Raw genomic sequence first — 27,169 nt, forward strand, 5'->3', positions numbered from 1 at the left:
TGTCATTTTCATGAATTTGACCAATTTGTGTTTGCAGTGTTGTGGATGAGTAGTGAAACTAGTAGGTTTGCAGTGACTTGCTGGCAGTTCAGTACTGTACAGACATGTTTTCATAGTGAATTAAGTACCATCAACACTTGATTACACAGATGTTAAATTATTTAGTTATCCACACCACACATCGCCTTGGGTTACATATTTAACTGTGCTGCATAATCAAGCCAGATTAAATACAAGGAGCCAAAGATGTGTCACTGGGATATGAAACAACCAAAATTAAAGGAAAATTCAAATACTGTACTTAATAATTAATCACGGAAATTCAGAAAGTGTTTATATTCTTTGGCTCTCGGGCCAGTGAAAATATACAAGGGGCCAGTACTGTACGGACATGTTTGGCAGTAAAAAACTTATCTACTGGCCAAGTTGGGAAAAATTATTACTTTGAACCCTGCTGGGACATGGGCAATTTGAAGAAGTTTAAATATAAATGACACCACGTTTGACATTTGGTTTCATATTTAACTCATCCTGCATAGGCAATAAAGTTTATATAAAAGGAGCCAAAGATGTGCAGTGTGGCAGCCGGACAGAGCAGTGTGTGAGGACCGTAGGTTACCCCAGCTTGTGGTAAGTGTGTGTTTCATCTCGTCTGGAAATTTTCAAAGTAATCACTATTTGATGGATTTTTTTAAAATATGAAGTAATTACTATATTTCTTAAGCACATCTTGCCAAACTTTAACCAATATCTGAATATATGGATTATGTTTTCAACAGGATTGAGGAATATAAAAGATTTTTCACAGAGAGAGGTCTCAGGTATGAAGCTCTTCGAACTGTCTTAAATGTGTATATACTTTGTGTGAAACATTTCATTTACTTGTTATTTGCCTGGTTATTGTTCATCTTATCACTATCAACTCAAGAAAATATTTAGAATGGGCAAATGTTAAGTCTTTGTAGATAGATAGATAGATAGATAGATAGATAGATAGATAGATAGATAGATAGATAGATAGATAGATAGATAGATAGATAGATAGATAGATTTCATTTTCACTTCATTTAACTTTTATTTATCCTCGAGAGACCAATTGAGGGGTGACCCTCATTTTCAATGACATCGAGTCAAAACAAATTCAAAACAACAATACAAACAAAATATTCAATGCAAAAACATCAAATACACAACAAGTGAAGAGAAGAAAAAACAAAACGATTGAAACATTTACAGAGTGGGGAAGAGTGGCAGCAATTAAAAGGCATAAAGTACAATATAGTCTAATTAAAACACTTACAGATAGATAGATAGATAGATAGATAGATAGATAGATAGATAGATAGATAGATAGATAGATAGATAGATAGATAGATAGATAGATAGATAGATAGATAGATAGATAGATAGATAGATAGATAGATAGATAGATATGTTTGTTAATGTCTATTATTCAGTTTAACTTAGTTATTTTAGTTTGTCTTGTGACTTGAAGTCATTAGTTTAAAAAAAGATGAATAAGAATACTCAAATTTGCAATTACCTTACAGAAGTAACCAGCAACCATGAGTACCGACGCTGAGATGGAGGCTTACGGCAAAGCTGCCATTTACCTCCGTAAGACAGAGAGGGAGAGGATTGAGGCTCAAGCCTCGCCCTTTGACGCCAAGACTGCCTGCTATGTGGAGGATAAGGTGGAGTTGTACTTGAAAGGACAAATAATCAAGAAGGATGGTGACAAAGTCACTGTCAAAGTCTTGACCACTCAGGAGGTTAGTATCATAAAGTAAAAGTAATATAGGAAAGTTGTATGATCAGTTCTCATCGTGACAAATGTCTTGTTCCAGGAGGTGGTAGTTAAAGAATCACAGGTCACTCCAATGAACCCTCCCAAGTACGACAAAATTGAGGACATGGCCATGATGACCCATCTCAATGAAGCCTCTGTGCTGTATAACCTCAAAGAGCGTTATGCAGCATGGATGATCTACGTAAGACAATCTGCCTAATGAGAAAAGAGAAATGCTGAAAATGGCTACACTTGTATAAATCTTAACTGTTGAATCTCTATGGTTACTTTCAGACGTACTCTGGGCTGTTCTGTGCCACTGTGAACCCCTACAAATGGCTCCCAGTGTACGATACTGAGGTTGTAAATGCCTATAGAGGCAAGAAGCGTGTGGAGGCTCCACCCCACATCTTCTCTGTCTCTGACAACGCTTATCAGTTCATGAATACTGGTAAGTTATAACAACTCTAATATACAAATTACCATTTTATCAGGTTTCACTTGCTAGAAATACATAGTAAATTCTGTTGTTTTTATTCCTAACAGATAGGGAGAACCAGTCTGTCTTGATCACGTAAGTTTAATATTTGTTGAATTCGTTTACAATGATTAAATACGTTGAAGAAATTCTTATAAGTCTATGTCTATCCCCAGTGGAGAATCTGGTGCTGGAAAGACTGTGAACACCAAGCGTGTCATCCAGTACTTTGCAACAATCTCAGTATCAGGCGGACAGAAGAGGGACGAGTCAAAGGTGTGATTATGTTATTGTATGAGTATAATTCAGTCTTATTTAAACGTGATATCTTTCAATGGAAAATAATTATAATAATAGTAATTTTCTGGTATCAATTCTCCACTTAAATTACAGGGGTCACTGGAGGATCAGATTATTGCAGCCAATCCCCTGCTGGAGTCCTATGGTAATGCCAAAACTGTGAGGAATGACAACTCTTCTCGTTTTGTAAGTACGGAGGGATTTTTAAAACATATACTATAGAAATTCCACGTGCCGGGACATTAAATATTCCTATGTTCCAAACAGGGTAAATTCATCAGAATCCATTTCGGCAAAACTGGCAAACTGGCTAGTGCTGATATTGAGACATGTAAGTAACAATCCTCAGAGAGCATACAAATGTCTTTAATTGCGAGTTGGCCAGGCTGTGACGAATGAACAATGTTTGTAGATCTGCTGGAGAAGTCTAGAGTGACATACCAGCTTGAGCAAGAAAGAGGCTATCACATCTTCTTCCAGATGATGACCGGCCACAAACCTGAGATAGTTGGTAAAAGATTGAGTATATGCACAATGTTGTCTTTCTTATTTAATTTGTATACATGACAATGCATTACATTTTTCACAATTATTTGATCTTTAGAAATGGCCCTCCTCACAACCAACCCCTACGACTTCCCCATGTGTAGCATGGGTCAAATCACCGTGGCGAGCATTGATGACAAAGAAGAGCTGGATGCCACTGATGTGAGTGAACTTCAATTCAAAATATTGGCATTTATTATGAGCAGTAAATGCAACATCAGAACTGCTCTTTTAAAATAAGTTTCTAAATTGATTATTGTGTGGACAACTCCTTTGAAAACAGAACGCTATTGATATCCTGGGCTTCACTCATGAAGAGAAGCTGAGCATCTACAAAATGACTGGTGCTGTGCTTCACCATGGTAACATGAAGTTCAAGCAGAAGCAACGTGAGGAGCAGGCTGAGCCTGATGGCACAGAGGGTGAGAATTTCATGTTAGCTCCAAGTGCATAGCTTATAAACAACAGTAGGCCTAATACATGTCCTAGTCACTAAGGTATCTGTCATGATGGCCAATCACTGTCACATACTGTATGTATTTACTGTAAATCTCTGAAATATTTTCAGATGCTGACAAGGTTGCTTACTTGCTGGGTCTGAACTCCGCTGACATGCTGAAGGCTCTTTGCTTCCCCAGAGTGAAGGTCGGAAATGAGTATGTCACCAAGGGACAGACTGTACCTCAGGTATATACTGTTTAAAAAAAAATTACTTTAAGAAAAAGAAAACTGAGAAGTATAATCCCTCTTCGTGTAGTATCAACAGATGCCGTGTGTGAATTAGCTCTACTTTTATATTTGTTTATTAACAAATAACATCAAGTAAAATATGAAAGTATTTTCCTTGATTCTTTCGTCTTATCTCACTGGAAGTAGTTCAAAAATACCAGCAATCCATCATTTTACAAAATAGCTGACTGAATCAAATCATATATTTTCTTTGTTTTTTCTTCAGGTGATGAACTCAGTGCCTGCCCTGGCCAAGTCTATCTATGAGAAGATGTTCTTGTGGATGGTCATTCGTATCAACCAGCAGCTCGACACTAAAAAAGCAAGACAGTACTACATTGGTGTGCTGGATATTGCTGGCTTTGAAATCTTTGATGTAAGATTCATTTTCAAAAAAGCACTAGCTTAAACCATTGATTTCCGAATAATTATTGTGGTGTGGAAGATATATTGATTATTTGTCCCCTCACAGTTCAACACCCTGGAGCAGCTGTGCATCAACTTCACCAATGAGAAACTGCAACAGTTCTTCAACCACACCATGTTTGTACTGGAGCAAGAGGAGTACAAGAAGGAGGGTATTGTCTGGGATTTCATTGACTTTGGCATGGACTTAGCTGCCTGTATTGAGCTGATTGAAAAGGTAATGATTCCATTTTGAAATTAAATGTATTTGTTCTGTTGGTCTAAATTAGACAACATCTAGAATTTAATGACATACCTCTTCCTGCTGTTTTCAAGCCCATGGGCATCTTCTCCATCCTTGAAGAGGAGTGCATGTTCCCCAAGGCCTCAGACACTTCCTTCAAGAACAAGCTGTATGACCAGCATCTTGGAAAGAGCAAAGCATTTGAGAAACCAAAGCCAAAAAAGGGAAAGGCTGAGGCCCACTTTTCCCTGGTGCACTATGCTGGTACCGTGGACTACAATATCACTGGCTGGCTGGACAAGAACAAGGATCCACTGAACGATTCCGTTATCCAGCTGTACCAGAAGTCCCCAGTTAAACTGCTGGCTGCTCTGTATCCTCCTGTTGTTGAGGGTATGATATTGACTTTAGCAAACTCAAACATACTTTCACTGTATATGTTTATAAGAGAAGCATGTGTTCATGTAAATTGTATTTATTGTTCTAACAATACATGTCTACTTAAAATTGTCAACAGAGGTTGGCGGTCCAAAGAAGGGAGGCAAGAAGAAGGGTGGTTCCATGCAGACTGTGTCTTCGCAGTTTAGGGTAATGTTTAACACTGTACATTATAGTATCAAATCATATCTCAGTTTATACCAAAACTCACAATTGTTGCACGTTTTGACATGAGTTACCACTTTGGATCTACAGGAGAACTTGGGCAAGCTGATGACTAATTTGAGGGCAACCCATCCTCACTTTGTGCGCTGCCTGATTCCCAATGAGTCAAAGACTCCAGGTACATAGAGAACATAATATATTACAGATTTGTTAGTGTTGTTGATATGTTTTATTTTACTGTGTGCTGCTCCAACAAGGAGACTTACTAATTATTTCAAAGATGTAATTAAGAAATGTCATTTGTATAGGATTGATGGAGAACTTCCTGGTTATCCACCAGCTCAGGTGTAATGGTGTGCTGGAGGGTATCAGAATCTGCACAAAAGGTTTCCCAAGCAGAATCCTCTATGCTGACTTTAAGCAGAGGTAACAGTGTATCTTTTAACAGAAGTTTGATGTAGAGTATTAAAAGAAAATACTCTCACTGACCATTTACTCTGATTAAAAAGGTACAAAGTGCTGAATGCCAGTGTCATCCCTGAGGGCCAGTTCATTGACAACAAGAAGGCTTCAGAGAAGCTGCTTGGGTCTATTGATGTTCCTCATGATGAGTACAAATTCGGACACACCAAGGTAAGAACCTTGCTTTCCGTATGTTACTTACGTGAGTTGGTATGGAATTTGTTAGTTTTAAAGGGTATTCACTATGTACTTCATCCTATATTAATTCAATTGTATTTCATCATTCAGGTGTTCTTCAAGGCCGGACTGCTGGGTCTCCTTGAGGAGATGAGAGATGAAAAGCTATCAACTTTGGTCACAATGACTCAGGCTCTGGCTCGTGGTTATGTCATGAGAAAGGAATTTGTGAAGATGATGGAGAGGAGGCATGTTAAAAACAATCAATTCTGAATAATGGTACGAAAATTACAAACAACACTTCCCTAACAGCAACTTCTTCTCAACAGGGAAGCCATCTTTACAATCCAGTACAACATCCGCTCATTCATGAATGTGAAACACTGGCCATGGATGAAGGTGTACTACAAGATCAAGCCTCTGCTGCAGTCTGCTGAAACTGAAAAGGAGCTGGCTAGCATGAAGGAGAACTATGAAAAAATGACAACAGACCTGGCTACTGCCTTAGCCAAGAAGAAGGAACTGGAGGAGAAGATGGTGTCCCTCTTGCAGGAAAAGAATGATTTGTCGCTGCAAGTAGCATCTGTAAGTAGACATCAACCGACTGTTTTACTTTTTTAAGTTTTTCAGAATTGATTGTTAACCTCTATTTTCATGAAATGAATTAGGAAGGAGAGAATCTGTCAGATGCCGAGGAGAGATGTGAAGGACTAATCAAGAGTAAGATTCAGATGGAGGCCAAACTCAAAGAGACAACCGAGAGACTGGAGGATGAAGAAGAAATCAATGCAGAGCTCACTGCCAAGAAGAGAAAGCTGGAGGATGAATGCTCTGAGCTCAAGAAAGATATTGATGACCTGGAGCTTACCTTGGCTAAAGTGGAAAAGGAGAAACATGCCACTGAGAACAAGGTTTGAAAATATGAATATTATATTGCAGGTCAAGTAACATTAGAGTATCACTATTTAACATCTTTCTGAAAAACATAGGTGAAGAACCTGACCGAGGAGATGGCCTCTCAGGATGAGAGCCTGGCTAAGCTGACTAAAGAAAAGAAAGCCCTTCAGGAGTCTCATCAGCAGACTCTTGATGACCTTCAGGCAGAGGAAGACAAAGTCAACACTCTGACCAAAGCAAAGACCAAGCTTGAACAGCAAGTGGATGATGTAAGTTTACAAATTCACTTTCGAGTGGCAAAGCAAAATTCTTCATGAGCATAACTTATAACTTATTAATGTTCAGCTTGAGGGTTCTCTGGAGCAAGAGAAGAAGCTGCGTATGGACCTTGAGAGATCCAAGAGGAAGCTTGAGGGGGACCTGAAACTGGCCCAGGAAAGCATCATGGATCTTGAGAATGACAAGCAGCAGTCTGACGAGAAAATTAAAAAGTATGTTTCTTTGTGAATTTGAACAAAAACCTGTCTTTTGAAAGAGGTGTTCCACTGCTTGAACTCTTACCATGAACTCTATCTATTAATCTCACAGGAAGGACTTTGAAATCAGTCAGTACCTTAGCAAGATTGAGGATGAGCAGTCAATGGGTGCTCAGCTTCAGAAGAAGATCAAGGAGCTTCAGGTGACATATTGTCTTACATAAAACATACCTCATCTATTTTGTGTTTATTAAGCGAAAGTTCACTGAAAGGCAACTCACCTACATTCAACAGGCCCGTATTGAGGAACTGGAGGAAGAGATTGAGGCTGAGCGTGCTGCTCGTGCCAAGGTTGAGAAGCAGAGAGCTGACCTCTCCAGGGAACTTGAAGAGATCAGTGAGAGGCTTGAGGAGGCCGGTGGTGCAACTTCTGCTCAGATTGAGATGAACAAGAAGCGTGAAGCTGAATTCCAGAAGCTCCGTCGTGACCTTGAGGAGTCCACTCTGCAGCATGAAGCCACTGCTGCTGCTCTTCGCAAGAAGCAGGCTGACAGCGTTGCCGAGCTGGGAGAACAGATCGACAACCTCCAGCGTGTCAAGCAGAAGCTTGAGAAGGAAAAGAGTGAATACAAAATGGAGATTGATGACCTCTCCAGCAACATGGAGGCTGTTGCAAAAGCAAAGGTAAAATCACATTAATGTTTGAAAAAAATCCAAAGGAGAATAGTAAAATAAGGTAATTCATCTGCTAGATAAAAATGACTTCATGATCTGATCTCTGTTTTCCTCATTAGGGAAATCTTGAAAAGATGTGCCGTACTCTTGAGGACCAGTTTAGCGAACTGAAGACCAAGAATGATGAAAATGTTCGTCAAATGAATGACCTTGGTGGACAGAAAGCACGTCTCCTGACAGAAAATGGTATGAATAAGTAATCAGTCGAGGAAGTGTTGTGTATATTTAAGCAAAATAACACAAAATAATGTATCATGACTTTTTTTCACAACAGGGGAGTTCAGCCGTCAAATTGAAGAGAAAGAAGCTCTTGTGTCCCAGCTGACCAGAGGCAAACAGGCCTTCACACAGCAGATTGAAGAGCTGAAGAGACAGATTGAAGAGGAGGTCAAGGTAAGAAAAAGCTAGGTGTGTACAAATCAAATTCATGTGTGATATTTAGAAACTGTGCAAACTGAAAATGATTTCTTACACCAGGCCAAGAATGCTCTTGCCCATGGAATGCAATCAGCCCGCCATGACTGTGATCTGCTGAGAGAGCAGTTTGAGGAGGAGCAGGAGGCCAAAGCTGAGCTGCAGCGTGGGATGTCAAAGGCCAACAGTGAGGTGGCTCAGTGGAGATCTAAGTATGAAACTGATGCTATCCAGCGCACTGAGGAGCTTGAGGAGTCCAAGTGAGTAAAATTCAAACAATTAAATGGCTAGAACGATTGTAATGTTAATCTTGTATCTAAAAAATATATAATTATATGTAGTTCATTCATGTACTAGTTTTTCACAAAGAGATGAAATGCACCTTTTCAAACAGGAAAAAGCTTGCCCAGCGCCTTCAGGAGGCTGAGGAGCAGATTGAGGCAACAAATTCCAAGTGTGCTTCTCTGGAGAAAACCAAACAGAGGCTCCAAAGTGAGGTGGAGGACCTCATGATTGATGTGGAGAGGGCTAATGCTCTGGCTGCCAACCTGGACAAGAAGCAGAGGAACTTTGACAAGGTACCAACACTCACTTTGTTTGTCCCAGCCATAGCAACAATACAATATATATGTAAATATTTATATATGGTTTTTATATTACCATTTACTAAATGACCAACCGATCTGTATCAATGGGGTTATTCAGGTCTTGGCAGAGTGGAAACAGAAGTATGAGGAGGCTCAGGCAGAGCTTGAGGGAGCTCAGAAGGAGGCTCGTTCTGTTGGCACTGAGCTCTTCAAAATGAAGAACTCCTATGAAGAATCTCTGGATCATCTGGAGACAATGAAGCGGGAAAACAAGAACCTGCAGCGTGAGTTTTCGCAACATTATATTCTATTCAACACATGGTGGTGGTAGGATGGCCCAGAGGAAAGGTGGCTGACCAGTAACCATGAGGTCGCTGGTTCAATCCCCGGAACCCGGACAGGGGGGTAAAAATAGCAGAGGCTGGTATTATGTCTACGGTGCCCACCATCTCTACCATTGTGTCCTTGAGCAAGACACTTAACCCCAAACTGCTCCAGGGGCGCTATACTTCAGCTGACCCTGCGCTCTGACCCCTCCGAAGTGTAGTAACTTGAGAAGGGATATGCGAAAGGACAGATTTAAATGTAACCATTGACTAATAAAAACTTAACTTAACTTAATGGATGTTTTAGAATGAAGCATCCATATTTCACATAAAGGCTTAACAACATAAAACACATGCATCTTTCTACAGAGGAGATCTCAGATCTGACTGAACAGATTGGTGAGACTGGCAAGAGCATCCATGAGCTGGAGAAGTCCAAAAAGCAAGTGGAGACCGAGAAGTCTGAAATCCAGACAGCTCTTGAAGAGGCTGAGGTACATTTAAGAGGAGATCTTAAAAAAAGAATTCCATTATAAATCCATCATTGACAAACATATTATAAATGCTGTGCAGCCGAGCTGACTCTCTCTTTCTTTCTTTCTTTCTTTCTTTCTTTCTTTCTTTCTTTCTTTCTTTCTTTCTTTCTTTCTTTCTTTCTTTCTTTTCCTTAGGGAACTCTGGAACACGAAGAGTCTAAGATCCTGCGTGTCCAGCTTGAGCTCAATCAGATTAAGGGTGAGGTAGACAGGAAGCTGGCAGAAAAAGATGAGGAGATGGAGCAGATCAAGAGGAATAGCCAGAGGGTGATTGACTCAATGCAGAGCACACTGGATTCTGAGGTCAGAAGCAGGAACGATGCCCTGAGGATCAAAAAGAAGATGGAGGGAGACCTGAATGAGATGGAGATTCAGCTTAGCCACGCCAATCGCCAGGCTTCTGAGTCCCAGAAGCAGCTTAGGAATGTACAGGCACAGCTGAAGGTATTGTAAGACATAGGTGTTGTTACACAGTGGTCAGTACAACTAAATGTTGGTATTCATTTTGATATGTTTTCACTAGGATGCACAACTGCACCTTGATGATGCTCTCAGAGCACAGGAGGACTTCAAAGAACAAGCTGCTATGGTGGATCGTAGGAATGGTCTCATGGTAGCTGAGATCGAGGAACTTAGAGCTGCTCTGGAACAGACAGAGAGAAGCCGCAAAATCGCTGAGCAGGAGCTGGTGGACGCCAGTGAGCGCGTTGGACTTCTGCACTCCCAGGTGAACACTTTTCCAACATTTCTCCACTAATTTACAAATCTAAATATTTGTCAGGCAAGTGATAACTTATTTCTGATCTTTTAGAACACAAGTCTTATTAACACCAAGAAGAAGCTTGAGTCTGACCTGGTCCAGGTCCAGGGTGAAGTGGATGACACTGTTCAGGAAGCAAGGAATGCAGAGGAGAAGGCCAAGAAGGCCATCACTGATGTAGGTTTACATTTCACGTATTCTTAATTTTAGTTTTAAAAAGGAAGAGAGGTGCTTTTTCCAGACATTTCTCATTAACATTATTTCCTCTAGGCTGCTATGATGGCTGAGGAGCTGAAGAAGGAGCAAGATACTAGCTCCCACTTGGAAAGGATGAAGAAGAACCTGGAGGTCACTGTTAAGGACCTGCAGCACCGCTTGGATGAGGCTGAGAACCTGGCCATGAAGGGTGGCAAGAAGCAGCTCCAGAAACTGGAGTCTAGGGTAAGAAATTAATGTTAAGAGTTTGTACAGCTGAAGCAAGACTTTTAAAAAGTATTGATAGTTTATGTCTTTACTGTGTTCTATAGGTGCGTGAGCTGGAGGCAGAGATTGAGGCTGAGCAGAGACGTGGAGGAGATGCTATTAAGGGTGTCCGCAAATATGAGAGGAGGGTGAAGGAGCTTACCTACCAGGTACAACCACATTATGATTAAAATTTTAACATCTACTACATGTTCATTGAGAACATTTTACCATGCAAATTTTATTTGTATAACAGACTGAAGAGGACAAGAAAAACGTTGCCAGGCTGCAGGATCTGGTTGACAAGTTGCAGCTTAAAGTTAAGGCCTACAAGAGGCAATCTGAGGAGGCGGTAAGGGACAACATATACATTTTTAACACTAAAAACTTGATGTTGTGTCAGATTTAACATACACATAGAAGACCTTGGATCTTTTGGATATTCAAAAAAGTCCATTTCTATCTTACTCCAGGAGGAGCAGGCCAATACTCATCTGTCCAAGTGCAGGAAGGTTCAGCATGAGCTAGAGGAGGCTGAGGAGCGCGCTGACATTGCAGAATCCCAGGTCAACAAAATGAGAGCAAAGACCCGTGACTCTAGCAAGGTAAATATACAACTGCGTTTTGGCACAGAAAAATACAGTTTAAATTAAAAAGTACTTAACATGTATTTTGTTACCTAATCAAACCCTTTGTTATTTGTGTGTGTTTTAGGGAAAGGAGGCGGCTGAGTAAACCACTCCAGCTAGTGGGCTGATAGTTTCTAATCATATAATATGATGTGAGATGAATCCATACCGCAATAAAAGCATTTGATCTTAAATTGCTATTTGTGTCATTATGATCTTATTGTGTCTTCAAAAATAAGTAAATGTTAGTTTTGTAACTATTTATATGAAGGTCCTGTCTTTCAAGTATTATAAGCATATTCATAAGATGTTATTTATAAGGCTTTATAAAACGCAATATTAATGGTTACACTTTATAATGTTAATCTATTAGCCACGCATTAGTCATTTATAAATTGTATACAAGTCATTAGATAATGATGAACTAATCATTAAATAAAAACAGTTATATATATTGTAAGTCATCTATAAAGTGACATCTATTCGACTGAATGTCTGATTTTACATGGAATTGCTTTGATTCTCCTAATTTATCACGATACATCACCTATTATAGTATAACTATCAGCCTATTATACTGGTAATAAAGATTTGAAACCAACTCAATCTTTTAAATAATCTCCTAAATGTGAGTCAATGACTAAGGTAGACACAAGTTATTATGCCAACCCAAGAAGACAAGCTATAATTGGGTCTTTTAACCCCTTTGTGTGGTTTAGGAAAAAGATGTTCCAATGTAGCAAATGAGAATATGGATCAATAGGCAGGAAAAAATATCTTGATTGGACGATTAGTTGACTATGGGCAAGATTTGACCAATAGGACTCGTACACTTTAGATTAGGGGGAAAGGTTTGTAAATTACTTGTTTATATTATTACAATGATTTGTTACTGAGTGTGTCCTGATTTACTAAAAACTTTATAGATGGGGGTGAATCTACGGAAACAGTTCAAGATTCAATCAAGTAATCTATTATTTAACTAGATCACAGCACCTGTAAATAAAAGTGATCTCCACAAGACAAGCAAAGATGGACTGTTAACACTGCCAAGGCCACACATTTGAATCCCATACCAAACGGCACGTAACACATATTTAAGCAATATCACATGAGAGGGAGTTATGTTGTCCCTCTATATCAGCACGGCTGTGATTCGGTCATAGACACGAGACCAAAGACGATCCTTATAGTTCTCTATATTTATGTTTATGTTTATTTTGTACACTATCTGGCCAAAGCAACTTTATTGTATATGTGAACATACCTGCCAATTAAACCAATTATGATTCAGCAGGGTTTAAGATAGTTTTATTATCGTTAAATGGGGCTGTCAAGTTTTATTCAAAATTTAAATATCGTTCGAAGGTGGGGTGAAAAATTCAAATTCAAACTGTTATTTCCTGTTCGATACTGTATGTGTGCTGCAGTTCCATGATGTTAATCTGTTGCTTTGCGACCAAAATTGACAATATATTACCCGAAAAACAAGTAATTTTGAATTAGCTTGAACTTTGTTTTTGGAAAAAGTCATATTAAGGGCCAGTTTCATAGACATGGATTAAGCCAAGTCCTTGACTAAATTGTACTTTCAATGGCCAATCTCCATTCAAAATTCCATTTAGTCCAGGACTCGGCTTAATCCATGTCTGTGAAACTGTCCCTAAGTGTTTCAACATTAACTTTAGACTTGTTCTGTGCTTTAAAGTTTCAGCTGTAAAGATTAGAAACATTTTCATCAGGCATCATCTTTATATTTTGGATTGTTGGATCAAATTTCTCTAACTCCAATCGTGGAGTATTCCTGCCATGGATGACCTCATTACATAGACTTTTACTGGAAGTACCTGATGCACAAAAACTTCACTACATTCAAATCTGTGTGGTGTTTTCTCATGTTTATGGCAATGTCTCTTTATAGTCCGGACGCTTAGAGTAATCTGCTGATTCTTAATAATAATAATTATAATAATAATGGATTAGATTTATATAGCGCTTTTCTAGGCACTCAAAGCGCTTTACAGGGTTCCAGGTTCCAATCATTCACACACAGTCATACCGGTGGTGGAAGCGTGGCTGCCATTCAGCGCCTACGGCCCCTCCGACCACCAGCTCAAACATACAGCTGTCATACACATTCACACGAGGCAAGTCGGGTGAAGTGTCTTGCCCAAGGACACAACAACATTCATTGGCCGACCCGCTCTACCACCTGAGCCACAGTCGACCAAATAATTGATTTTTGGCTAAAAGCAGGGGGGATTTATTGTAGCTTAATCATTTGTCAAAGTATATGAGGTGATGAGGGGATGAGTATATGAGGTGATGAGTATATGAGGTGATGACGGAAGGAAACCTTGCCAATTTCTCCAAGGTGCCTATTTGCAGACCCATGGGGGAGCGGAGCTCCACCGTAAATACGTTAACCTCTTCTTCGTTTTGTTTTAATGGCGGCAATCACCTATCGGTGAATAACCTTCCCTCACTGAATGAAGTTGTAAACAACGTCAAACAATAACAAGGCACAGTTTCCACCGGCTATTGCGCTAGTAGACAGTAAAATAAGTGAGTTTGTTACTGGTCCCAAGTGGCCAGGACGGTGAAAAATATAAACTCTTGTGAATAAAACACAAAAAGTGCAAACACATTAAAATACACAACTAATTTGATCAAAATTTGTTTTTGTTTCATTTATAAGAGTTTATATTTTTATGTAATAGGCCTACTTGTAAAAATACTAAACTCATTTTATCAAAATATTGTACAGTACTCCTCTGAATGAGTGTATATAAGTGCTAAAACGAGGTAAAACTTGCAACTGATATGTAAATAATGTTCCTTGAGGTTGCTGTTTCTTTTTACTGATGTAGAGCAGTTTTCGGCCTTTTGTGTACAATTCTGACCAATGAAATGAGTTTGGGGCGTGGCCAAGACCAAACCTTCCTTCACCATCCTAGAAAAAAATCCCCCATCGGTCTGCAAATAGAACCCTCTCAATTTCTCTTGCCAAGCATGAAACTAACACTTGGATGTAACTTGGATGAAGTCATATAAATGTCCTGGGGTTGTGGTTAGGCTCTTAAAGCACTAGCACAACTGAATTGTGTGCATGCATCAGTATCTGTTTTGATGAAAATAAAAGCATTTTTGTTCTATTCTGTGCATCAGACAGACAACTGAAAAGTGCAGCTAAAACATTATTTTATTTTAACACGGTTTTACAACCAGGGCCACTGGGAAATGGGCTATTTGGAGAAGTATAAATATGAATTAAATATGTTCTACAAGTATAATAATGGAATGGAAAGCAGGAAATGGAACTTCAAGACTGAAATCCAAAATGTCAGAATGAAGTGCTAACAACCCTCGATTAAACAGATGTTAAATTAGTTTAGTTATCCATCCCACAGCACATTTGACTTTTGGTTCCATATTTAACTCATGCTGCATAAGAAAGCCGGATTACTAAAAGGAGCCAAAGATGTGTCAGCATGGCACTATGTACATGTTATGTGTTTTCTCTTTTGGAGATGAGGTTACTGTATAAAACCAATACTGTATAAAACCAATAAAGAATGACTGACCAATCTGTCTGCTCTGTCTGTAGCTAATAGCCGTTTACTGAACAGTTTTCATAACAATCAAATATTTTTTTTTTGTCATCACACTGAAGGTGAAGCAATGTTTCACCTTTTGTCATTTTCATGAATTTGACCAATTTGTGTTTGCAGTGTTGTGGATGAGTAGTGAAACTAGTAGGTTTGCAGTGACTTGCTGGCAGTTCAGTACTGTACAGACATGTTTGCATAGTGAATTAAGTACCAATAGCACTTGATTACACAGATGTCAAATGATTTAGTTATCCACACCACATTTCTCCTTGGGTTATATATTTAACTGTGCTGCATAAGCAAGCCGGATTAAATAAAAGGTGCCAAAGATGTGTCACTGGATATGAAAAAAAATCTAAAGGGAAATTCAAATACTGTAGCTACTTAATAATTAATCACGAAAATTCAGAAAATGTTTATATTTTTTGGCTCTCGGGCCAGTGAAAATATACAAGGGGCCAGTAAAAAGCTTATACTGGCCAAGTTGGGAAAAAATATTACGTTGAACTCTGCTGGGACATGGGCAATTTGGAGAAGTTTAACTATAAATGATTTATGCTCTACAAGTATAAATTATGTAAAAAAAATATGTGTAATATATATAATTGCTTTCAGGAAATGAAACTTCAAGACTGAAATCCAAGATGTAAGAATGAAGTGCTAACGACACTCGATTAAACAGATGTCAAATGATATTAGTTATCCACACCATGTTTGACGTTTGGTTCCATATTTAACTCATGCTGAATAAGAAATAAAGATTATATAAAAGGAGCCAAAGATGTGGCAGTGTGGCAGCCGGACAGAGGAGTGTGTGAGGACCGTAGGTTACCCCAGCTTGTGGTAAGTGTGTGTTTCATCTCCTCTTCTCTCCTTTTCAAAGTAATCACTATTTGAGGAATTTATTTAAAATATGAAGTAATTACTATATTTCTTAAGCACATCTTGCCAAAGTTTAACCAATATCTGAATATATGGATTATGTTTTCAACAGGATTGAGGAATATAAAAAAAAACTTCACAGAGAGAGGCTCAGGTATGAAGCTCTTTTAACTGTCTTACATTTATAATTTGTGTGAAACATTTCATTTACTTGTTATTTGTCTGGTTATGGTTCATCTTATTACAATCAACACAGTCTAGAAAATATTTAGAATGGGCTAATGTTAAGTGAAGCAGGAACATCAGTTAGATGGAAAGAAAGATAGATAGATAGATAGATAGATAGATAGATAGATAGATAGATAGATAGATAGATAGATAGATAGATAGATAGATAGATAGATAGATAGATAGATAGATAGATAGATAGATAGATAGATAGATAGATAGATAGATAGATAGATAGATAGATGGATAGATTTGTTTGTTTGTTAATGTATATTATTCAGTTTAACTTAGTTATTTTAGTTTGTCATGTGAATTGAAGTTATTAGTTTAAAAAAAGATGAATAAGAATACTCAAATTTGCAATTACCTTACAGAAGTAACCAGCAACCATGAGTACTGACGCTGAGATGGAGGTTTACGGCAAAGCTGCCATTTACCTCCGTAAAACAGAGAGGGAGCGGATTGAGGCTCAAGCCTCGCCCTTTGACGCCAAGACTGCCTGCTATGTGGAAGATGTTAAGGAGTTGTATTTGAAAGGACAAATTCTCAAGAGGGATGGTGGCAAAGTCACTGTCAAAGTCTTGACCACTCAGATGGTAAGTATCATAAAGTAAAAGTAATCTAGGAATGTTGTATGATCAGTTCTCATCGTGACAAATGTCTTGTTCCAGGAGGTGGTAGTTAAAGAAGAACAGGTCACTCCAATGAACCCTCCCAAGTACGACAAAATTGAGGACATGGCCATGATGACCCATCTCAATGAAGCCTCTGTGCTGTATAACCTCAAAGAGCGTTATGCAGCATGGATGATCTACGTAAGACAATCTGCCTAATGAGAAAAGAGAAATGCTGAAAATGGCTACACTTGTATGAATCTTAAAGTTAACTGTTGAATCTCTATGGTTACTTTCAGACCTACTCTGGGCTGTTCTGTGCCACTGTGAACCCCTACAAATGGCTCCCAGTGTACGATGCTGAGGTTGTAAATGCCTATAGAGGCAAGAAGCGTGTGGAGGCTCCACCCCACATCTTCTCTGTCTCTGACAACGCTTATCAGTTCATGAATACTGGTAAATTATAACAACTCTAATATACAAATTACCATTTTATCAGGTTTCACTTGCAAGAAAAACATAGTAAATTCCGTTGTTTTTATTTCTAACAGATAGGGAGAACCAGTCTGTCTTGATCACGTAAGTTTCATATTTGTTGACTTTGTTTACAATGATTAAATACTTTGAAGAAATTCTTATAAGTCTATGTCTATCCCCAGTGGAGAATCTGGTGCTGGAAAGACTGTGAACACCAAGCGTGTCATCCAGTACTTTGCAACAATCTCAGTATCAGGCGGACAGAAGAGGGACGAGTCAAAGGTGTGATTATGTTATTGTATGAGTATAATTCAGTCTTATTTAAACGTGATATCTTTCAATGGAAAATAATTATAATAATAGTAACTTTCTGGTATCAATTCTCTATTTAAATTACAGGGGTCACTGGAGGATCAGATTATTGCAGCCAATCCCCTGCTGGAGTCCTATGGTAATGCCAAAACTATTAGGAATGACAACTCTTCTCGTTTTGTAAGTACGGAGGGATTTTTATAACATATACTATAGAAATTCCACATGTGCCGGGACATTAAATATCCCTATGTTCCAAACAGGGTAAATTCATCAGAATCCATTTCGGCAAAACTGGCAAACTGGCTAGTGCTGATATTGAGACATGTAAGTAATAATCCTCAGAGAGCATACAAATGTCTTTAATTGCGAGTTGGCCAGGTTGTGACGAATGAACAATGTTTGTAGATCTGCTGGAGAAGTCTAGAGTGACATACCAGCTTTCTGATGAAAGAGGCTATCACATCTTCTTCCAGATGATGACCGGCCACAAACCTGAGATAGTTGGTAAAAGATTGAGTATATGCACAAAGTTTTTTTTTCTTATTTAATTTGCATGCCTGACAATGCATTACATTTTTCACAATTCTTTGATCTCCAGAAATGTCCCTCCTCACAACCAACCCCTACGACTTCCCCATGTGTAGCATGGGTCAAATCACCGTGAAGAGCATTGATGATAAAGAAGAGCTGGATGCCACTGATGTGAGTGAACTTCAATTCAAAATATTGGCATTTATTATGAGCAGTAAATGCAACATCAGAACTGCTCTTTTAAAATAAGTTTCTAAATTGATTATTGTGTGGACAACTCCTTTGAAAACAGAACGCTATTGATATCCTGGGCTTCACTCATGAAGAGAAGCTGAGCATCTACAAAATGACTGGTGCTGTGCTTCACCATGGTAACATGAAGTTCAAGCAGAAGCAACGTGAGGAGCAGGCTGAGCCTGATGGCACAGAGGGTGAGAATTTCATGTTAGCTCAAAGTGCATAGCTTATAAATAACAGTAGGCCTAATACATGTCCTAGTCACTAAGGTATTGTCAAGATGGCCAATCACTGTCACATACTGTATGTATTTACTGTAAATCTTTGAAATATTTTCAGATGCTGACAAGGTTGCTTACTTGCTGGGTCTGAACTCCGCTGACATGCTGAAGGCTTTTTGCTTCCCCAGAGTGAAGGTCGGAAATGAGTATGTCACCAAGGGACAGACTGTACCTCAGGTATTCAAGATATACTGTTTAAAAAAAAACATTTTAACTTTAAGAAAAAGAAAAATATGAAAATATTTTCCTTGATTCTTTCGTCTTATCTCACTGGAAGTAGTTCAAAAATACCAGCAATCCACAATTTTACAAAACAGCTGACTGAATCAAATCATATATTTCCTTTGTTTTTTCTTCAGGTAATGAACTCAGTGCCTGCCCTGGCCAAGTCTATCTATGAGAAGATGTTCTTGTGGATGGTCGTTCGTATCAACCAGCAGCTGGACACTAAACAAGCAAGACAGTACTACATTGGTGTGCTGGATATTGCTGGCTTTGAAATCTTTGATGTAAGATTCATTTTCAAAAAATCAGCAGCTTAAACTTTTGATTTCCGAATAATTATTGTGGTGTGGAAGATATCATATTGATTATTTGTCCCCTCACAGTTCAACACCATGGAGCAGCTGTGCATCAACTTCACCAATGAGAAACTGCAACAGTTCTTCAACCACACCATGTTTGTACTGGAGCAAGAGGAGTACAAGAAGGAGGGTATTGTCTGGGATTTCATTGACTTTGGCATGGACTTAGCTGCCTGTATTGAGCTGATTGAAAAGGTAATGATTACATTTTGAAATTAAATGTATTTGTTCTGTTGGTCTAAATTAGACAACATCTAGCATTTAATGACATACCTCTTCCTGCTTTTTTCAAGCCCATGGGCATCTTCTCCATCCTTGAAGAGGAGTGCATGTTCCCCAAGGCCTCAGACACTTCCTTCAAGAACAAGCTGTATGACCAGCATCTTGGAAAGAGCAAAGCGTTTGAGAAACCAAAGCCAAAAAAGGGCAAGGCTGAGGCCCACTTCTCCCTGGTGCACTATGCTGGTACCGTGGACTACAATATCGCTGGCTGGCTGGACAAGAACAAGGATCCACTGAACGATTCCGTTATCCAGCTGTACATGAAGTCCCCAGTTAAACTGCTGGCCGCTCTGTATCCTCCTGTTGTTGAGGGTATGATATTGACTTTGGCAAACTCAAACGTACTTTCACTGTATATGTTTATAAGAGCAGCATGTGTTCGTGTAAATTGTATTTATTTTTCTAACAATACATGTCTACTTAAAATCGTCAACAGAGGTTGGCGGTGCAAAGAAGGGAGGCAAGAAGAAGGGTGGTTCCATGCAGACTGTGTCTTCGCAGTTTAGGGTAATGTTTAACACTGTACATTATAGTATCAAATCATATCTCAGTTTATAGCAAAACTCACAATTGTTGCACGTTTTGACATGAGTTACCATTTTGGATCTACAGGAGAACTTGGGCAAGCTGATGACTAATTTGAGGAGCACCCATCCTCACTTTGTGCGCTGCCTGATTCCCAATGAGTCAAAGACTCCAGGTACATAGAGAACATAATATATTACAGATTTGTTAGTGGTGTTGATATGTTTTATTTCACTTTGTGCTGCTCCAACAAGGAGAATTACTAATTATTTCAAAGATGTAATTAAGAAATGTCATTTGTATAGGATTGATGGAGAACTTCCTGGTTATCCACCAGCTCAGGTGTAATGGTGTGCTGGAGGGTATCAGAATCTGCACAAAAGGTTTCCCAAGCAGAATCCTCTATGCTGACTTTAAGCAGAGGTAACAGTGTATCTTTTAACAGAAGTTTGATGTAGAGTATTAAAAGAAAATACTCACACTGACCATTTACTCTCATTAAAAAGATACAAGGTGCTGAATGCCAGTGTCATCCCTGAGGGCCAGTTCATTGACAACAAGAAGGCTTCAGAGAAGCTGCTTGGGTCTATTGATGTTCCTCATGATGAGTACAAATTCGGACACACCAAGGTAAGAACCTTGCTTTCCGTATGTCACTTACGTGAGTTGGTATGGAATTTGTTTGTTTGAAATGGAATTCACTATGTACTTCATCATTCAGGTGTTCTTCAAGGCCGGACTGCTGGGTCTCCTTGAGGAGATGAGAGATGAAAAGCTAGCAGCTCTGGTCACAATGACTCAGGCTCTGGCTCGTGGTTATGTCATGAGAAAGGAATTTGTGAAGATGATGGAGAGGAGGCATGTTAAAAACAATCAATTCTGAATAATTGTACGGAAATTACAAACAACACTTCCATAACAGCAACTTCTTCTCAACAGGGAAGCCATCTTTACTATCCAGTACAACATCCGCTCATTCATGAATGTGAAACACTGGCCATGGATGAAGGTGTACTACAAGATCAAGCCTCTGCTGCAGTCTGCTGAAACTGAAAAGGAGCTGGCTAGCATGAAGGAGAACTATGAAAAAATGAAAACAGACCTGGCTACTGCCTTAGCCAAGAAGAAGGAACTGGAGGAGAAGATGGTGTCCCTCTTGCAGGAAAAGAATGATTTGTCGCTGCAAGTAGCATCTGTAAGTAGACATCAACCGACTGTTTTACTTTTTTAAGTTTTTCAGAATTGATTGTTAACCTCTATTTTCATGAAATGAATTAGGAAGGAGAGAATCTGTCAGATGCCGAGGAGAGATGTGAAGGACTTATCAAGAGTAAGATTCAGATGGAGGCCAAACTCAAAGAGACAACCGAGAGACTGGAGGATGAAGAAGAAATCAATGCAGAGCTCACTGCCAAGAAGAGAAAGCTGGAGGATGAATGCTCTGAGCTCAAGAAAGATATTGATGACCTGGAGCTTACCTTGGCTAAAGTGGAAAAGGAGAAACATGCCACTGAGAACAAGGTTTGAAAATATGAATATTATATTGCAGGTCAAGTACCATTAGAGTATTACTATTTAACATCTTTCTGAAAAACATAGGTGAAGAACCTGACCGAGGAGATGGCCTCTCAGGATGAGAGCCTGGCTAAGCTGACTAAAGAAAAGAAAGCCCTTCAGGAGTCTCATCAGCAGACTCTTGATGACCTTCAGGCAGAGGAAGACAAAGTCAACACTCTGACCAAAGCAAAGACCAAGCTTGAACAGCAAGTGGATGATGTAAGTTTACAAATTCACTTTCGAGTGGCAAAGCAAAATTCTTCATGAGCATAACTTATAACTTATATGAATGTTCAGCTTGAGGGTTCCCTGGAGCAAGAGAAGAAGCTGCGTATGGACCTTGAGAGATCCAAGAGGAAGCTTGAGGGGGACCTGAAACTGGCCCAGGAAAGCATCATGGATCTTGAGAATGACAAGCAGCAGTCTGACGAGAAAATTAAAAAGTAAGTTTCTTTGTGAATTTGAACAAAAACCTGTCTTTTGAATGAGGAGTTCCACTGCTTGAACTCTTACCATGAACTCTATCTATTAATCTCACAGGAAGGACTTTGAAATCAGTCAGTACCTTAGCAAGATTGAGGATGAGCAGTCAATGGGTGCTCAGCTTCAGAAGAAGATCAAGGAGCTTCAGGTGACATATTGTCTTACATAAAACTTACCTCATCTATTTTGTGTTTATGAAGCGAAAGTTCACTGAAAGGCAACTCACCTACATTCAACAGGCCCGTATTGAGGAACTGGAGGAAGAGATTGAGGCTGAGCGTGCTGCTCGTGCCAAGGTTGAGAAGCAGAGAGCTGATCTCTCCAGGGAACTTGAAGAGATCAGTGAGAGGCTTGAGGAGGCCGGTGGTGCAACTTCTGCTCAGATTGAGATGAACAAGAAGCGTGAAGCTGAGTTCCAGAAGCTCCGCCGTGACCTTGAGGAGTCCACTCTGCAGCATGAAGCCACTGCTGCTGCTCTTCGCAAGAAGCAGGCTGACAGCGTTGCTGAGCTGGGAGAACAGATCGACAACCTCCAGCGTGTCAAGCAGAAGCTTGAGAAGGAAAAGAGTGAATACAAGATGGAGATTGATGACCTCTCCAGCAACATGGAGGCTGTTGCTAAAGCAAAGGTACAAATCACATTAATGTTTAAAAAAAAAATCCAAAGGAGAATAGCAAAGTAAGGTAATTCATCTTCTAGATAAAAATGACTTCATGATCTGATCTCTGTTTTCCTCATTAGGGAAATCTTGAAAAGATGTGCCGTACTCTTGAGGACCAACTTAGCGAACTGAAGACCAAGAATGATGAAAATGTTCGTCAAATGAATGACATTGGTGGACAGAAAGCACGTCTCCTGACAGAAAATGGTATGTATAAGTAATCAGTCGATGAAGTGTTGTGTATGTTTAATCGAAATAACACAAAATAATGTATCATGACATTTTTGCACAATAGGGGAGTTCAGCCGTCAAATTGAAGAGAAAGAAGCTCTTGTGTCCCAGCTGACCAGAGGCAAACAGGCCTACACACAGCAGATTGAAGAGCTGAAGAGACAGATTGAAGAGGAGGTTAAGGTAAGAAAAATCTAGGTGTGTACAAATCAAATTCATGTGTGATATTTAGAAACTTTGCAAACTGAAAATGATTTCTTACACCAGGCCAAGAATGCTCTTGCCCATGGACTGCAATCAGCCCGCCATGACTGTGACCTGCTGAGAGAGCAGTTTGAGGAGGAGCAGGAGGCCAAAGCTGAGCTGCAGCGTGGAATGTCAAAGGCCAACAGTGAGGTGGCTCAGTGGAGATCTAAGTATGAAACTGATGCTATCCAGCGCACTGAGGAGCTTGAGGAGTCCAAGTGAGTACAATTCAAACAATTAAATGGCTAGAACGATTGTAATGTTAATAGTGTATCTAAAAAATATATAATTATATGTAGTTCATTCATGTACTGGTTTTTCACTAAGAGATGAAACGCACCTTTTCAAACAGGAAAAAGCTTGCCCAGCGCCTTCAGGAGGCTGAGGAGCAGATTGAGGCAACAAATTCCAAGTGTGCTTCTCTGGAGAAAACCAAACAGAGGCTCCAAAGTGAGGTGGAGGACCTCATGATTGATGTGGAGAGGGCTAATGCTCTGGCTGCCAACCTGGACAAGAAGCAGAGGAACTTTGACAAGGTACCAACACTCACGTTTTTGTCCCAGCCATAGCAACAATACAATGACATGTATATTTATATACTGTATGTTTGTTATATTACCATTTACTAAATGACCAACTGATCTGTATCAATGGTGTTATTCAGGTCTTGGCAGAGTGGAAACAGAAGTATGAGGAGGCTCAGGCAGAGCTTGAGGGAGCTCAGAAGGAGGCTCGTTCTGTTGGCACTGAGCTCTTCAAAATGAAGAACTCCTATGAAGAATCTCTGGATCATCTGGAGACAATGAAGCGGGAAAACAAGAACCTGCAGCGTGAGTTTTTGCGACATTATATTCTATTCAACACAATGAAGTAGGGCTGGGCGATATGACCAAAATCTCATATCCCGATATAGGAATTTCATTTCCCGATAACGATACATATGACGATATAACATATTTTCTGTTAATTCAATTAATACATAAATATAAAAATGTCATATAAATAATAAAATTCTCAACAAATAAAGTATTTACCCATATTTGATTATTTTCTGCTTTAATTCAAACGCAAATTTTCAAGTATTCAACAAAATAGAAAATGCAAATGTGACATTTGAGTAGTTTTGGGCCGTGTGGGGTTTCAGGCATGGGGGCACAGAATTGACTGAATTGGTGGATTCCTCCTTAGCTTAGCTCTTTAGCCTAATGGAGCTATCATCTTTAGATGAGGCTGCGGCGGCTTGTAAATTCACCCCGCGGAGAGGGTGACCGCCCCGGGGAGCGCAGGAGCTTCTCATCGCTGAGAGAGCAGCCGAGCCGCGCATTACTGCGAGCCGGGAAGCGCTTGACAGCCCGCGGGGACAGCAGCCGAACTGCACTGCGTTAGCTCGGCTGCTAACCCCCGCGAGCCTGTCAAGCGCTGCATGGGTAACGCCGGCTCGACTGCTCTGTCAGCGGGGATATATGATCCTCTCCCCATGGTGCAAACACCGACAGATCTGGTACTGATGGGTTTCAGAGTCCGAAATGAACTTTGATTATCACACAAGCGAGAAAAGCCTGGTGCGGTCAGCTGGAAGTAGTGTGATAGAAGCGCGGCGGGGCTAGCTAGGAACTAGGAAGCGCTTAGTGTTTCTGCTTCAAAATAAAAGTCAAAGTTTACTTTAATTCCTCACATTTCACCAGTTAAAGGCTTTTAATGTGAAGTTACGCTGAAGGAAATCTTCGGTTTGAATAACGGTAACTTAACTGCGAGCTACATGTATAGTTTGTGTCCTAAAGAGTGGGATTGGCAACATAACGAAATAAACGATATTGCTTAAAATGAAACGATAGACGTTTTTGTTTCGTCAGGCGATATATATCGCCATATCGCACAGCCCTACAATGAAGGGTAGCCTAGAGCAGGGGTGCCAAACATACCGCGAGATGATTTGATCAGGCCCGCAACCTGTAGAGCATAAATTTCTGAGTATGAAAAAAAAAAGTAAGTCTCTAGCCCATTCCTGTGAGGAGTTATGAATTTTTAAAGAAATAACCAAAATGCTCACTCCAGCCGCTAGGGGGCAGCCAAAATAAAAAAAGCACATTTTAGCAACGTGGGAAATGGTAAATGGCAATCTTGCTTCACCGCTATTAATGTTTCTTCCAGTGCTTTATGGCAAAGTAAAAACCAAAAAATAAAAATACAAATATTTTTATTTTTAGTGCTGAACAATTAATGTACTAGCAAGCGCGGTGTGTCTGCAGCTCTGTGCGCGCAAAACGAGCAGGAGCATGCTAGTGTAGGCCTACAAGATGTATTTCCTAATTTTCCTTGCTGCTTTATTTTTATGTTTTAAATTGGGAAAAACAAATTCCAAAACAACCAATAACCTCTGTATTTAAAAATAAATCAAAACAGTAGAAGTTGCACTTTTATTTAATTGTATTTTGTACTGTCTGCATGTTTGCAGAAAATGTGTCCCTGTACATATAGTAAACAAAATTGGACAACTGTAAGGTCAGTGCCTGTTGTATTTGTGTATTCAAATAAACAGTTGTTTATTTTATTAGTGCGTATTGGCATCTTTGAGCAAAATACCCCCTAAATTTTGCGCCGCACCTCCTATTCCCGTGGCCAGCAGCAACCTTTACCAAATAGTGTATACCAAAAGTGATAATGTAGGTTACACATATAGGCTGAGTGTTAAAGCATATTACTGAAAAACAAAGTTAGGGATTTGGAGTTATTTTGCCATTATTTTACTGGTATATGGCCCTCGAACCAAAATGAGTTTGGCACCCCTGGCCTAGAGGAAAGGTGGCCGACCAGTAACCATGAGGTCGCTGGTTCGATCGCCGGCACCGGACAGGGGGGTGTTAGTTGTAAAACTAGCAGAGGCTGGTAACTTGAGAGGGGATATCAAAAAGACAAATTTAATAAACTAATAAAAGTAACTTGTCTTAACTTAATGGATGTTTTAGAATGAAGCATCCATATTTCACACATAAAGGCTTAACAACCTAAAACACATGCATCTTTCTACAGAGGAGATCTCAGATCTGACTGAACAGATTGGTGAGACTGGCAAGAGCATCCATGAGCTGGAGAAGTCCAAAAAGCAAGTGGAGACCGAGAAGTCTGAAATCCAGACAGCTCTTGAAGAGGCTGAGGTACATTTAAGAGGAGATCTTGACAAAATTATTCCATTATAAATCCATAATTGACAAACATATAATAAACACTGTGCAGCCAAGCTGACTCTTTCTTTCTTTCTTTCTTTCTTTCTTTCTTTCTTTCTTTCTTTCTTTCTTTCTTTCTTTCTTATCATTAGGGAACTCTGGAACACGAAGAGTCTAAGATCCTGCGTGTCCAGCTTGAGCTCAACCAGATTAAGGGTGAGGTAGACAGGAAGCTGGCAGAAAAAGATGAGGAGATGGAGCAGATCAAGAGAAATAGCCAGAGGGTGATTGACTCAATGCAGAGCACACTGGATTCTGAGGTCAGAAGCAGGAACGATGCCCTGAGGATCAAAAAGAAGATGGAGGGAGACCTGAATGAGATGGAGATTCAGCTTAGCCACGCCAACCGCCAGGCTTCTGAGTCCCAGAAGCAGCTTAGGAATGTCCAGGCACAGCTGAAGGTATTGTAAGACACAGGCATTGTTACACAGTGGTCAGTACAACTAAATGTTGGCATTAATTTTGATATGTTTTCACTAGGATGCACAACTGCACCTTGATGATGCTCTCAGAGCACAGGAGGACTTCAAAGAACAAGCTGCTATGGTGGATCGTAGGAATGGTCTCATGGTAGCTGAGATCGAGGAACTTAGAGCTGCTCTGGAACAGACAGAGAGAAGCCGCAAAATCGCTGAGCAGGAGCT

At 39.7% G+C, this 27,169-nt stretch overlaps 1 protein-coding gene and 1 pseudogene across 2 annotated transcripts; both read left to right on the plus strand.

Annotated features, from left to right (window-relative positions):
- The first annotated feature begins 778 nt into the window (after nucleotides 1-778).
- On the plus strand, nucleotides 779-11,747 carry LOC307258126 (myosin heavy chain, fast skeletal muscle-like). Its single transcript, XM_080037544.1, has 40 exons — nucleotides 779-821; nucleotides 1,551-1,772; nucleotides 1,848-1,991; nucleotides 2,084-2,240; nucleotides 2,336-2,363; nucleotides 2,444-2,543; nucleotides 2,661-2,753; nucleotides 2,835-2,898; nucleotides 2,980-3,078; nucleotides 3,172-3,275; nucleotides 3,397-3,535; nucleotides 3,682-3,800; nucleotides 4,069-4,218; nucleotides 4,315-4,485; nucleotides 4,584-4,884; nucleotides 5,009-5,079; nucleotides 5,185-5,272; nucleotides 5,403-5,520; nucleotides 5,604-5,727; nucleotides 5,845-5,981; nucleotides 6,063-6,318; nucleotides 6,402-6,644; nucleotides 6,723-6,899; nucleotides 6,976-7,121; nucleotides 7,219-7,309; nucleotides 7,401-7,790; nucleotides 7,901-8,027; nucleotides 8,116-8,234; nucleotides 8,319-8,515; nucleotides 8,650-8,833; nucleotides 8,961-9,126; nucleotides 9,538-9,662; nucleotides 9,840-10,148; nucleotides 10,228-10,431; nucleotides 10,516-10,641; nucleotides 10,735-10,905; nucleotides 10,992-11,096; nucleotides 11,183-11,278; nucleotides 11,400-11,531; nucleotides 11,641-11,747. Exons 2-40 carry the CDS (start codon nucleotides 1,566-1,568, stop codon nucleotides 11,659-11,661), a joined length of 5,799 nt encoding a protein of 1,932 aa, XP_079893670.1. The 5' UTR covers nucleotides 779-821; nucleotides 1,551-1,565; the 3' UTR covers nucleotides 11,662-11,747.
- A 4,918-nt stretch (nucleotides 11,748-16,665) lies between these two features.
- Nucleotides 16,666-26,917, plus strand: LOC307258108 (myosin heavy chain, fast skeletal muscle-like; annotated as a pseudogene). The gene is made up of 32 exons: nucleotides 16,666-16,872; nucleotides 16,948-17,091; nucleotides 17,190-17,346; nucleotides 17,442-17,469; nucleotides 17,550-17,649; nucleotides 17,767-17,859; nucleotides 17,943-18,006; nucleotides 18,088-18,186; nucleotides 18,281-18,384; nucleotides 18,506-18,644; nucleotides 18,790-18,908; nucleotides 19,091-19,240; nucleotides 19,340-19,510; nucleotides 19,609-19,909; nucleotides 20,034-20,104; nucleotides 20,210-20,297; nucleotides 20,428-20,545; nucleotides 20,629-20,752; nucleotides 20,844-20,980; nucleotides 21,062-21,317; nucleotides 21,401-21,643; nucleotides 21,722-21,898; nucleotides 21,977-22,122; nucleotides 22,220-22,310; nucleotides 22,402-22,791; nucleotides 22,905-23,031; nucleotides 23,120-23,238; nucleotides 23,323-23,519; nucleotides 23,654-23,837; nucleotides 23,966-24,131; nucleotides 26,332-26,456; nucleotides 26,618-26,917. The product of its transcript is annotated as a myosin heavy chain, fast skeletal muscle-like (transcript).
- Nucleotides 26,918-27,169: the final 252 nt, after the last annotated feature.

Source organism: Ammodytes marinus (genome assembly GCF_949987685.1).
Source record: "Ammodytes marinus genome assembly, chromosome: 2".
Classification (NCBI taxonomy): Eukaryota; Metazoa; Chordata; class Actinopteri; order Uranoscopiformes; family Ammodytidae; genus Ammodytes; species Ammodytes marinus.